Source organism: Vigna unguiculata, chromosome 1 (genome assembly GCF_037176805.1).
Source record: "Vigna unguiculata cultivar grain cowpea cultivar isolate G323 ecotype 2 chromosome 1, ASM3717680v1, whole genome shotgun sequence".
NCBI classification, from domain to species: domain Eukaryota; kingdom Viridiplantae; phylum Streptophyta; class Magnoliopsida; order Fabales; family Fabaceae; genus Vigna; species Vigna unguiculata.
In genome coordinates this window covers 743,910-757,043 of record NC_140792.1, presented here as the reverse complement: position 1 = coordinate 757,043, position 13,134 = coordinate 743,910, and the positions used below count along the sequence as shown (strand labels likewise).

Below are 13,134 nucleotides of genomic sequence, written 5' to 3'. Positions count from 1 at the left end.
AAAGTGTGCTAAAAACAAAGGAGACCAAAGGTACATAGGTACACTTGCGTCATGTCTTTTACTTTATGCTTTATGCCTTTGCTTTACTCTCTCCTCCACATCATTTATGCTCTCCAATCACCATGCGCCACCTAGCATTGCTTTCTTACTCCTAATTAACCTACAAAGCAAATAAACATAAATTAGCATGTTGGCTTAAGTCAAGTCAACTATAGTCAACAAGTCAAACCTAGTCAAAGGTCAACAAGTCAACTAAAATTGATTCAACTAAGTCAACTTACGGAATCAAAAATAACAAACACAAATGAAAGGGATGAAGGATTAGTGAACTTCCTTTCTAAACATGCTTAGTCTTCTTAAGCATGTGCCTCCATCCTTGGTTGGGGTCAATCCTTCATCAGATGATTAGGTAATAAGTGGAGAATATTCATTAGAATCCTTCATCATTAGAATTTTCTAGAAGATACTTTTGGATTTTTCTAGATAGTCATCGTGTTTTGTATTTATAGGAGGTCTCTCTCTTAGCCTATTTAAGAGAACCTTCTCACCTTTGGTAAAGGGTTGAATATTTTGAATAATAAAGTTATTATGTTCAACCATTTCTAGAGGAGGAATTTGAGAGAGTCTTTCTTTGAGTGTTTTTGAGCTCCCTTTAGTCTCATCTTGAGCTAAGATTTAAATGGCCACACCACCACTCATCTTGGGTGGCTTAGTACTCAAGTGGCGTGATCACCTTTTTTCTCCTTCACTTTTTCGTTCTTGTCTTTCCATCTTTTGTTCCATTCATTTTCATATTCTTATGTTTTTTGTTCTTGTATGCTTATGCTATTATTGTTTTTTTTTTATTGTCTTGATTTCTTGGTTTCAATTGAATCTTTTACTCTTCTCTTTGAGTTCCTTTTAAATGTATATTCACATCTAGATAACATTTTGATTATCTTAATGTCCAGTGTGAATCTTCTTCAAACTTTCTTAAGAAACATTAACACAAATATCTTAATTCAATTAAAATTGTAAGGTGAACTCACATCAAATTGTGTGACTCATTTGTTCAAAAAGAAAAATTTATTAGACAAACTATCATCTATACATGGATTGACTTCAAGGAAATTTACCAACATTTTCTCTAGCACGATATAATAATAATAATAATAATAATAATAATAATAATAATAATAATAATAATAATAGAGCATTTAAATTGTCATGTATCACAAGCAATTAAGACGCCTAATTAAGATAGTACGTAGATGACTTCCGTGCCTTGTACAATCCATAAATCTCACATTCTTCCTCACTAGTTATTGTACAATGCAACATTTGACCGTTACATAATAAAATAATTTTGTGATTTCATTTAAAAATTGTATGCTTTAAAATGTTATATAACCATCTATCTATTTAATCATTTGTAAAAGAAAATTATGAAATGAATTGTTATTGCTATGAATTTTTAAAACTAATTAAATGTGTATGCCATTTTAGTTGGAGTAGGCAATCTTATAAACTTATAATTTTTTTTAAAATATTAAAAATGGTAATGTAAGGTGACACTTGTAAGTTTAAAATAAGTATTTTTTAATTTAAATTAAAAAATAAAATTAATTTCAATATTTAAAAGAAAACACTTTTACTAATAAAATATTAAGATAAAGACCAAAACATATAATAACAATATAAATATAAATATATATATATATATATATATATATATATATATATATATATTAGTGTTAAGTTTATTTATGATAAAATTTAAAGGAGGACACACATAAATTAACTTAAATCAAGTGTAAAATCTATATTGAGTGACTATTTATGATGTTCACTTCGAGTGTCAATAATATTAATAGTGGTCCATCTTTTATAACATTTGTTTAAAATTCACAAACATTTCTTTCACCGGAGGAACTTATACTTGACTTGAAGCTTTCCTTTGATCATTAATACAAAAACTACATTTTACATAATTTATTTTTTACCTATTACATTGGTTAATAATATTAGTTCTTGTTACATTAATGTCATTACCAATACGTTCTATTAAAACTAGTGTCTTCACCTCACTAGACAAGGAAGATTTCATTATTATATTAAATTCAGTTTACATTATAAAGAAAAAATATTATAAATTATAAATATATAAACAAAATAAACATGATTCTATGGATAATAGATAATTAAGGTGAATCATTTGGGAATGAAATAAGCTTTAAGATATAAAGTGTCTCTCAAAATCAACAAGTAATTGTGTTAAATTAAGTAATACCATTGAGTAATTTGCTATCAAAAGATAAAATGATGTAATGATTTCATGCCTATAAATATTTTGAAGAAATTCGTGTGTGATGTAAAATCATGATGCACACACTAAAATAAAAAGGATGATATATATATATATATATATATATATATATATATATATATATATATATATATATATATATATGGTTATATTAAATTTCAATTATATCATTATATAAAATGTCCAATTCTAATAATTGTCGTGTACTCAAGAAAAATACATAAAAATAATCAAGCATCTTAAGTAAAATCGAAGTGTGTTTGAATGTAACAAGAAAATAGTATACCTAAACCAAAAGAGCGATAAAAGAACAAAAAAGATAACTCGAAGATTAAGTTAAAAATGAAAGAAAAGTATAATTGTCTTTCAAAAAACTTGGAAAAATAGAAAATGAAGATAGCCTCAAGAACACACGTGGAATCCACTAACTAAAAGTTTCCAAAGATTTCAAGTTAGGTTTTCATGTGGCCTAACCAAGTTTCTTTTATCTTTAATGTTTAATAACTTGTTTTGAGCCACAAGTATAAGATTGTTTAATAACTTTTTTTAATCTTTAATATTTAATGTTTGCAAATTTTTCTTACTTTTATTCAGAGATTACAAATGTTAGGGTTAAATACGTTATTGTCCTTCAAATTTTTAGTGAAAATTGAAATTAGTCTTTCTTAGAAACCCTGAACCAATTTAGTTTCCTAACTCTGTAAATGTGAGGATTTAGTCCTTTTAACAAAATTTTATTGAGTTTATCTTACGTTTCAAATACATTTCATTATAGTATTTTAGTTTGTTTACATCGTTTGACACATTCGCTTCAGTGTTAGATGAGAAACGCATTTAAAATGTCAAATAAACTTAAAAAGATTTGGTTTAAATGACTAAATTCACACATTTTTTAAGATAAGTGACTAAATTGGTTCCAGGTTTTCAAGAGAGACTAATTTCAATTTTCACTAAAAGTTAAAAGACCAAAAACATATTTAACCCCAAAAGTTAATATGTTTGATAGTTAGTAAAACATGGGACAAGACGAGCTAACCTATCATATTCAAGAAACACTTTCAGACTTACTATAACCAACCAATTTGTTTTAATCTTTAATGTTTAATAGTTTATTTTGTCTCACTATTTGAGATATTTTTCACTCGTCCTACTATTTTGAATATTCTCAAATTTGTCTCACGTTTTAAAAAATGGCTTTATGTATTTTTTTTTTTTTCAAATTGATGATAAAAAATGTATGTGATCATAATGGCACGAATGTGAAACTTTGGTTGATGATGTTTATTATAATTTTATTTTTGTTTTAATATTTTACCCATTTAAGATACAAAAATAAAATTGAAAAGTTAACCCCTTACTCATAAACCATTGTCACCCCCTCTTCCATCGTATATGGTTTCAAATGTCCAACTTTTATTATAATTATAATGAAGGATTCACTTATATTCAGATTGTAGTTGGGAATACTATTTATGCACTTATTAAGAATTTTTATGAGTGATCATTAATAAAAGTACAGGATACCTTAGTTTCAATTGTGCACCATTGATGATAATCATAAGATGCATAATTAATGTCTTTTAATGTGTTAATATTATGTTATAAGTGCAAGTTTATATGAAAGAGTTAGATAGTTTGAATTATGATTTAGTGAGGTTTGCAAAAAATTAACCTTTTAATTTATTTAAGAGTTAAATATGTTTTTGTCCTTCAACGTGAAGATTGAAATTAGTGCTTCTTAGAAGCTTTGAACCAATTCCGTTCCTCATATTTAGAAATGTATGGATTTAGTCATTTAAACCATTTTTTTTTAAGTTTATTTGATGTTTCAAACATGTTTTTCAACTAATATTGAAACTAAAATGTGTCAAATTGTGTAAACAAACTAAAATGCTATAATGAATGTGTTTGAAACGTCAATTCAACTTAATAAAATTTGGTTAAAATGACTAAATTCATGCATTTACAAAGTTGAGAGATTAAATTGGTTCAAGATTTTCAAGATGGACTAATTCAAATATTTACTAAAAGTTGAAGGACAAAAAACATATTTAACCCTTTATTTAAATCATGAATGAAGTGATTGAAATTACTTAAACTTAAAATAAAATTAGGCAAACTTATTCAATTTTAATGGATTAAAACAAATTTTAAATTGAATAAAATCATTTAAAATATAAATTTTAGTTATTTTAACATATCAACCTTATTTCTAACATATTAAAATTATGTGGCTTGATTTATAATTTTGTCTTAATAAATTAGAAGATCAAGATATAGATTTGTTGGTATTCATTTCGTGATTTTTTAGTTTGTTTTTAAAAAAATTGAAAAGAGGGTAGATTCACTTGGTAAGTATAATATGCTTTATAAGAACAATCATATGTCCTTCGATACAAACTTACAAATTGATAAGTGAAAATTGTATATAATTATATTAAAAATTCAAGAAATGATAATAATGATATATAATATTATTATATATTTACAGATTTCAAAATTTAATCCCATTCAAATATATTAATATTAATATCATTAAAAAATTTAGTTTTAGATATGTACACACACTTAAAAATTAATAATAAATATAAATAAATTTGTTTTACACAAGAATATAAATCTGCTAGAATTGCTAACGAAGTGCATTTCGAAATGGAATATTTATTTGAAATTATTAAGATGATTGTGAATCTAACTTGGAGACTTTGCAAACTTTAACTTTCTTTCTTTCACATATTTTTTTTTTTTTAAGTATTGAAGATATAGGTTTCATGTTTCTACAAAAAGTAACTTGCAAAATTTCTTCTTATTGAAACTTAGAATTGCCATTACACTATTAATTCCTTTTCCATTTCTTCTTATTGAAACTTAGAATTATCATTGCACTAGTAATTCCTTTTTCATATATCATATTAGGTATATTATTATCTTGATACTTTCAAACAAGTATATTATTATCTTGTTACTTTCATCCACACTTTGATTATTCTTTTTAATGTGCTTTATTTTCATTTGTACGCTTTGAACGAGTTTAGTTTCTTATTTGAGCAACTATAAAATGGTTATCAAAGTTAGATAATTCAAACAAAACCAAGTTTCTCAAATTATTCAAAGGTATATTATTATCTTGTTACTTTCATTCACACTTTGGTTATTCTTTTTAATGTGCTTTATTTTCATTTGTATGCTTTTAAACAAGTTTAGTTTCTTATTTGAGCAACTATAAAATGGTTATCAAAATTAGATAATTCAAACAAAACCAAGTTTCTCAAATTATTTAAAGGTCATTATAATTATAATTATATATGCACTATATTTTGTGCTTCAAAATATTTTATTTTCTTAATTGTTTTAACATATTATTTGTTATTATTTTTTTTTTTGTGATTTTTAATATGCAGTTGCAACTTGAATTTGATATAATGGAACAAATTTCCTTGTCTAATAAAGAGAAGACATTAGTTTTAGTTGGACGAACCGGAAATGGTAAAAGTTCAACTGGAAATAGCATTCTCAATAAAAAGGCTTTTAAATCAAGAACTCGTATGTGTGAACTACAAAAAACCGTCACAAAAGATGGATTCATTATTAATGTTATTGACACTCCAGGTAATTCGAATTACATATAATTCATTATATAATTTATATTTGATTTAAGTTAAAGTGCTATTTTTTATTATTTCAATATGCTAATAATATTCTGTCTTATTAGCTAAATTTTATTGAAAATTACATAGTTTAATAATTCTCACTCTTGAATCAATACAACTTACAAATCAAACTTATTCAATATTACAAAACACTTGTTTATCTTGTCTAGACATGTCAAAGTGAGCCAACCCGGCTCACACGGGTTGGCTCACCACGAGCCGGGTTGAAAATGAGTGAACCTAACCCGACTCATTTTATGGTGAGCCAGAAATTTTGCAACCCAGCTCAATCCACCACGGGTTGGTGGGTTAAGTGGGTTGACTCACCAACCCACGAAAAAAAAATATTTATTTTTAAGTATTCAAATATTTAAATAATTTTTTAAGCAACTAATGAGATGACAATCACAGTAAAATAAAGAACTGATAAATGATGAATTATTTCTAAGAAAGTATCCGTATAATCCAAGAAAACATGACTAATATTTCATACTTTCTGTCATGCTATTCAACAAATCTAAACAAAAAAAAACTACACATTTTTGTCATGCTAATCTAGAAAAATTTGTTTATAGGATGGTTGCTTGAGTAATTTACTATGAATATTATAGTTAAAGATTAAAATATCAATATATATATAACTTCACAATCAAATTAATTAAACATTCAAACTATTCAAATATTATTGAGAAATATTCCAGCATTTAAAAATATGAAATTATGAACCTATATAAATAGGAGTAGTAAATAATTATTAAAAAATTAAAAAAATTGTAAAAAAATGTTGGTGGGTTAACCCTACCTTCAACCTGTGAGTTAAGTGAGCCAGGTTGAGTTCAACACACTTTTGAAAAAACTGAATTTTTCTCAACCCAACCCGGCTCAAACCCATGGTGAGCCGAGTTGGCTCAGAGGTCGAAACTCATTTTGACATCTCTACTCTTGTTAGCATCACAGTAAACATATCAGAAAGAGTACTAGTACCAATTTTCCTCAATCTCTTTTTTTTTCTTTTATATTTGAAAAAAAATTCATCACATTTTTTTGTTCTTGTTTTCTACTTTTCAAATAATAACAACAAAGGTTTATGTCTACAAGCATATATTCTAATTTTGTTTTATTTTGTTTGAAAGGTATAATTATTTCTTTAAGCTACTTTTTTTGTTTTTAGTAAAAATCATTCAACGATTCAAAATTATAGTGATTTATTTTGGTGAGACATAAGTTGCATAGTTGTATCAATATAAAAAATTTAATCTTAAATCTAAAAAACTAATATATTTTGTAGGACTATTTGATGGAAGTGATTCTATCGAAAAAGAAATAATCAAATGTATTGATTTGGCTAAAGATGGAATTCATGCAATTCTTGTGGTATTCTCTGTTAGAACTCGGTTTTCTGAAGAGGAACAAATTATTTTAAGTGTCTTGCAAACTTTGTTTGGACAAAAAATTGTTGACTACATGATTATAGTCTTCACTGGTGGAGATGAACTTGAATATAATGGAGAGACGCTAGATGATTATATAGGTCAAGGATGTCCACAACCTCTTAAGGTATCTTACAATTATTATAAATTTATATATTTAATTTTGTTTATTCTCATTATTCTTGATAATTCTTGTTATTATACATATTGTAAAAAATTAAAAAAATAAATGCATGTGACTATATGAATATTAATAAACTCTTAATCATAACAATATGTCTATAGTTGCATCATTCAAGTTTAGTTCTAACTTCTTACCTTAAAATTCTCACCCTTGTCTCTCTTTCTCTATATATTTGATTTAATTTTTTTAATATATGATTAAAAAATATAGTTATATATTTAACTCACAAATGTGTACATAAATTATATTTAAATAATCAAAAATTATTATATTATAGAGATATTATTCGATAACAAGCATAACTCTTACTCATTTATTTAATATATTGTCTTAATTTCTTAGATTGTATAGAACTTTAGAAATTTGATGATTTTGATAGAGTTTTAATATTGTTGTAGGATGTTCTACTCCAATGTGACAATCGCAAAGTGCTTTTTGATAACAAGACTAAAGATGTAACAAAGCAACTACAACAAGTTCAACAACTTCTCAATCTTATGAATATGATCATATCAAAGAATAATGGACAACCATATACGAATAAAACATTTGTAAAATCACAGGTAAAAAAAATTATAAATTATGAATATTTCTTTGAAATTTTATAAAAATTGGCACTACAAAAGAAAATCTTTAAGAAAAAAAACTAAAATGCAAATCCAAACTTTCTTAGGTTTTTCTTGACTTTTTAAAATAAAAGAATGATTACAAATTAAGTTGAAGTGATTTTTTGTGTAGTTTAGCATGTTAGTTATGTTAAGATTAATATGTTATATTGTGATGACTAGAAACTCCTTATTTGTGCTACCGGGGTTATGAAATAATTTTGAATTTTTTTGTTCTTGTTCTGATTAGTTGATTTTTATGGAGTGGTGATGTAAAAAATAAATTAAAATAATGTTATTTTGCATATATTATTAAAAAAAATATTGACATTTTAATTTCTTAACTTTTTCTTGGTATTTGTTATCATGCCCTTAAAAGTTTAATAAACCGAAAAAAAGTACAAAAATTGAAAATTTTAATAAATATACTTCTACAATGTAATAAAAATATAATCATATGTAAGTATTTGCACATATAAAAAAATATGAGTTTGAATATTTAATATTACTTTGATATTGTTCTTTTGTTATTATAAACTATAATTTTATTTCAATTTATAGGAAGGATCAAAATTGAAACAAGAAAGTTCAAATCTTTTGAAAAGATTGGAAGAAGAAAGAGTTGAAAGACTTAAGATTGAGGAAAATGGAAAGTTAACACAAACTATGATGAATGATGAAATTCAAACTTTGAAGTATAATCTTGAGTCAACAAATAGAAGGCCAACGAGTAGAAGGCCACGTGTACCACGACAAGTAATTTCTAACTATCACATTCTCTAATTTAACATTATTTTATCTTCGATGCTCAAGTATTTTGTATACACTTGTGTATTTTACCATTCAAAGTATTATATTTGAATAAGTAAAATGTATGATTATTTATGATCTGTGAGAAATTTTGAGTCTCTAATTTTAAATATAATAGGGTCATAGTGTGGGTGGAGAAATTTTTACCAATTGAGCTTCACAAATTCAAAGTTCTTTTATTAATTTATGTTATCAAAATATTAAGGTTTTTTTTTACAAAGTTGATAATAAATGTGCTTATAGTTTTTCATTAATTTCATATTAAATGAGTTTGAAATGAACTTGGAAATTTATATTATATAAGCTTAGGACAATGACATGGATTAACTTGGAAATTTCCAATTATATTACCATGCAAAGTTACTTGTGAATCTAACTCTAACACTTTACAAAGTTTAACTTTCTTTCACATATTTTTTCAAATTTTTGAAGTCTTTGAAAAGGTAGATTTCACATATCTTTTGATTCTAACTTAAAATTATCATTGTGCAATTAATTCCTTTTCAGCATCTATATTATTATGTGTTACTTTCAATCACAATTTGCTTATACTTTCCACTATGCTTTGTTTTTATTTGTACTTTCTTAAACAAGTTTAGGTTTTCATTGAACAAGTATAAAATGGTTTTCAATGTTTGATAACATATGTCATTATATATAATTCATGTTTTAAAATAATTTTGTAATTGTTTCAACATATTATTTGTTATTGTTTATTTATGTTATTTTTAACCTGCAGTTGCAACCTGAATTTGATATGATAGAACGCAAATCCTTGTGTAATGAAGAGAAGACTCTAGTTTTAGTTGGACGAACTGGAAATGGCAAAAGTGCAACTGCAAATAGCATTCTCGGAAGAAATGTTTTTAAATCAAATAGATATTCTTCTAGTATGTCACGTATTTGTGAAATACAAAAAAATGTCACAAAAGATGGATCAATTATTAATGTTATTAACACTCCAGGTAATCTCTTACTTATAATTCATTGTATAATTTGTATTTGATTTATATTAAAACAAATTTAATTACCTCGATTATTTGAATATTTATAAATGTTAACAATATTATGTTTTTTATTAACTAAAATATAATGAAAATTACATCTAAATCAAAACAACTGAAAAATAAACCTACCCAACATCACAATAAATATATTAGAAAGAGTGTTACTAAAATCCCACTTTTGTTATTTGATACGTTTGTCTTGTTTTGATGCTTAAATATATTTTGAAGGCCAAAAATAAAATGTTTTTAGTTTTAATTCCTTGATTTTGTTCTTATAATTTTTTATCTTTTGAAAAATTAGTTTTAAATTTTTAGTCATTAACAATAACAATGATTTATGTCTATGAACGTGTGTATAATATATATATATATATATATATATATATATATATATATTAATGTTGTTTTTCTATCTTTGAAAAGTATGTTTTTTTTAAGTTTTGATTGTTTTGCTTTTAGTTAAAGTAATTATGTCTTGTCTTCTATATTTTGTAGGACTATTTGATGGAAGTGATTATGTTGAGAAAGAAATGATTAAGTGTTTGGATTTGGCTAAAGATGGAATTCATGCAATTCTTGTGGTGTTTTCTGTTAGAACTCGTTTTTCTGAAGAGGAACAAGCTACTTTACGTGTCTTGCAAACATTATTTGGACACAAAATAATTGATTACATGATCATAGTTTTCACTGGAGGAGATGAGCTTGAATATAACAAAGTGACATTGGATGATTATTTAGGTGAAGAATGTCCCCAGACTCTTAAGGTATCTTATTGTATTATGATTTAAATGAATATGTACAATTGTTTATTCTCGTTATTCCTAAATCTATAGTAGTTGTCATTGAAAAAATAACTTAACACACACACATATATATATATATATATATATAATCAAAGTAACTGCAAATTATATTTAAATAAACCAAGAATTATCATATTATTGACATATTGTTCAATTACATGTTTAACTATTAGTCATCCTATTAATACAATTTTATGTTATTTTTTGATTACATATTTAGAATTTTGATGATTTTGATAGAATTCTAATATTGTTCCATTATTGTTGTAGCATATTTTACACCAATGTGATAATCGCAAAGTGCTATTTGATAACAAAACTAAGGATGAAACAAAGCAACTACAACAAGTTCAGCAGCTTCTCAATCTTGTGAACATGGTTATATTAAAGAATAATGGACAACCATATACAAATAAAACATTTGTGAAATCACAGGTAAAGAGTTTATAAATTCTGAAAATATTTCTTAAATTTGATTAAAAGATACTCCACAAAATGATATTAAACTAAATAATAAAATGTAAATGCAAACAAAAGCATATGATGAGCTAAAACAAAACTTTTGACTTATGAAAGGAGATATTGGTTAGATCAAGTTGAAGTCATTTTATTTCATCGTGTTAGATTGATCAACTTAGTAGGGGGAATTGATTTTGTCATTTGTAATTTTAAGTATTTTTTCAGTATTATATTAGACGATATCATAACTTAAGCAATAAATATGCTTCTACAACATAATAAAAATAATAATATACTCGTGTATAAGTATTTGCATATATGAAAAAAAATATGAGTATGAATATTAAATATTACTTTATTATTGTTCTTCTGTTATTGCAAATGATAATTTTATTCTAATATATAGGAAGGGTCAAAGCTGAATCAACAAACTATAAATCTTTCGGAAAAGTTGGAAGAAGAAAGAGTTGAAAGACTTAAGATTGAAGAAAATTTTAAGTTAACACAAGCTATGTTGAATAATGAAATTCAAACTTTGAGATCTAATCTTGAGTCAGCGAATAGAAGACCATCTATGCCCCGACTACAACCTATGCTCCGACAAGTAATATCTAGTTGCCACGTTCTCTGAGTTTAGCACTATTTGTAAGGCTATTTCTGTGTGTGTATATATATACAATTATCTGTGTGAAAAATGTGTGATGTATTTTACCATTCAAAGCACTGTATTCCGAACAATAAAATGTATGATTCAAATAAATAAAATGTATGATTATTTATGATGGAAGAGAAATTTACAGCCTCTAATTTTAAATATTTTAGGGTTATATTGAAGGGTAGAGAACTATGATGCACAGATACGATATGTGTATCGGAGATGACACGTATCCGATATGTCGATTTTGAAAATAATAAGATACGATACGTGATAAATACGTAATATATGAATATTGAAAAATGTATAAAAACATAATAAATATATGATTATTATTATGTGGATCCAAATTAAAATTATATGTACTAAAGTTAGGGCTGAGAAAAAAAACCTTAACTTCACTGAACTATAGTTAATTGAACTTTATTAAACTAAAACTAACTGAACCATTAATAGGAAAATTGAATTATACTATTTATTAGTTTAAGTTTTGAAAAACTAAACCCATAACAGTTAACTACTCACATAACTGTACTGAACTCTTCCTTTATTTTTTTAATGTTGTAAGCGAAACTGATTCCTATTACTGCCACTTGACTCCTGTAACAAAAGCTTTAGCATGAACTAAATATTTTTCTTTTTACAATATTATCCAAATTTATTCTTTATATACCTAACTAAACCACCATCTCAATTACGATGGATTACCACCCGAAATTAGCTATTTAGTTAATTTCGATCAATTTAGAATTTGGTTTGGTAGACGTGAATTTTAAATGAATTTTTCTTTTTTCTAGTTTAATATTATTACATTTTAATTTCCATATTTTGTAAGAATAATACTTTTTGTTTTTAAAGAAATTGATATTTGGAAATTGTAATATTATTTCACAAATTGATTTTGGTTAATACATTGTTTAATGTATATTTAATTTACTCTGTTGATGTTGTAAACAATTAATTAAGTTGTCAAAGAGTAGAATAATTATAGAAGAATATAAATATGACTATACTCTAGCTATAAATAAATGAATTCAGCAAGAATAATAATAATATTTTTAAAAGGATGTTTATAAAATAATTACCACTATCAGCGAGAATTCAAATTTATTTGCAAAGTATATATAATAAATAAAAATTAAATTTTATTTATATGAAATTAATGATACACTTATAAATATATAAATATGTTATATTTAGAAACAAAATTGTAAATATATTATGTT

General features: G+C 24.9%; 1 protein-coding gene across 1 annotated transcript; it reads left to right on the top strand.

Moving 5' to 3' along the window:
* Nucleotides 1-5,342: 5,342 nt before the first annotated feature.
* Nucleotides 5,343-12,035, top strand: LOC114174140 (uncharacterized). The gene is made up of 9 exons (XM_028058912.2): nucleotides 5,343-5,419; nucleotides 5,707-5,914; nucleotides 7,244-7,512; nucleotides 7,968-8,132; nucleotides 8,736-8,930; nucleotides 9,724-9,949; nucleotides 10,487-10,755; nucleotides 11,065-11,229; nucleotides 11,660-12,035. Exons 2-9 carry the CDS (start codon nucleotides 5,728-5,730, stop codon nucleotides 11,882-11,884), a joined length of 1,701 nt encoding a protein of 566 aa, XP_027914713.2. The 5' UTR covers nucleotides 5,343-5,419; nucleotides 5,707-5,727; the 3' UTR covers nucleotides 11,885-12,035.
* Nucleotides 12,036-13,134: the final 1,099 nt, after the last annotated feature.

What these genes read in the sequence shown, in the direction of transcription:
- LOC114174140 (XM_028058912.2), top strand. Translation starts at nt 5,728, where the DNA reads ATGGAACAAATTTCCTTGTCTAATAAAGAGAAGACATTAGTTTTAGTT. An exon ending in AAACATTTGTAAAATCACAG is followed by an intron (nt 8,133 to 8,735) that starts GTAAAAAAAATT and finishes TTCAATTTATAG; the next exon opens with GAAGGATCAAAATTGAAACA. An exon ending in TAATGTTATTAACACTCCAG is followed by an intron (nt 9,950 to 10,486) that starts GTAATCTCTTAC and finishes TATATTTTGTAG; the next exon opens with GACTATTTGATGGAAGTGAT.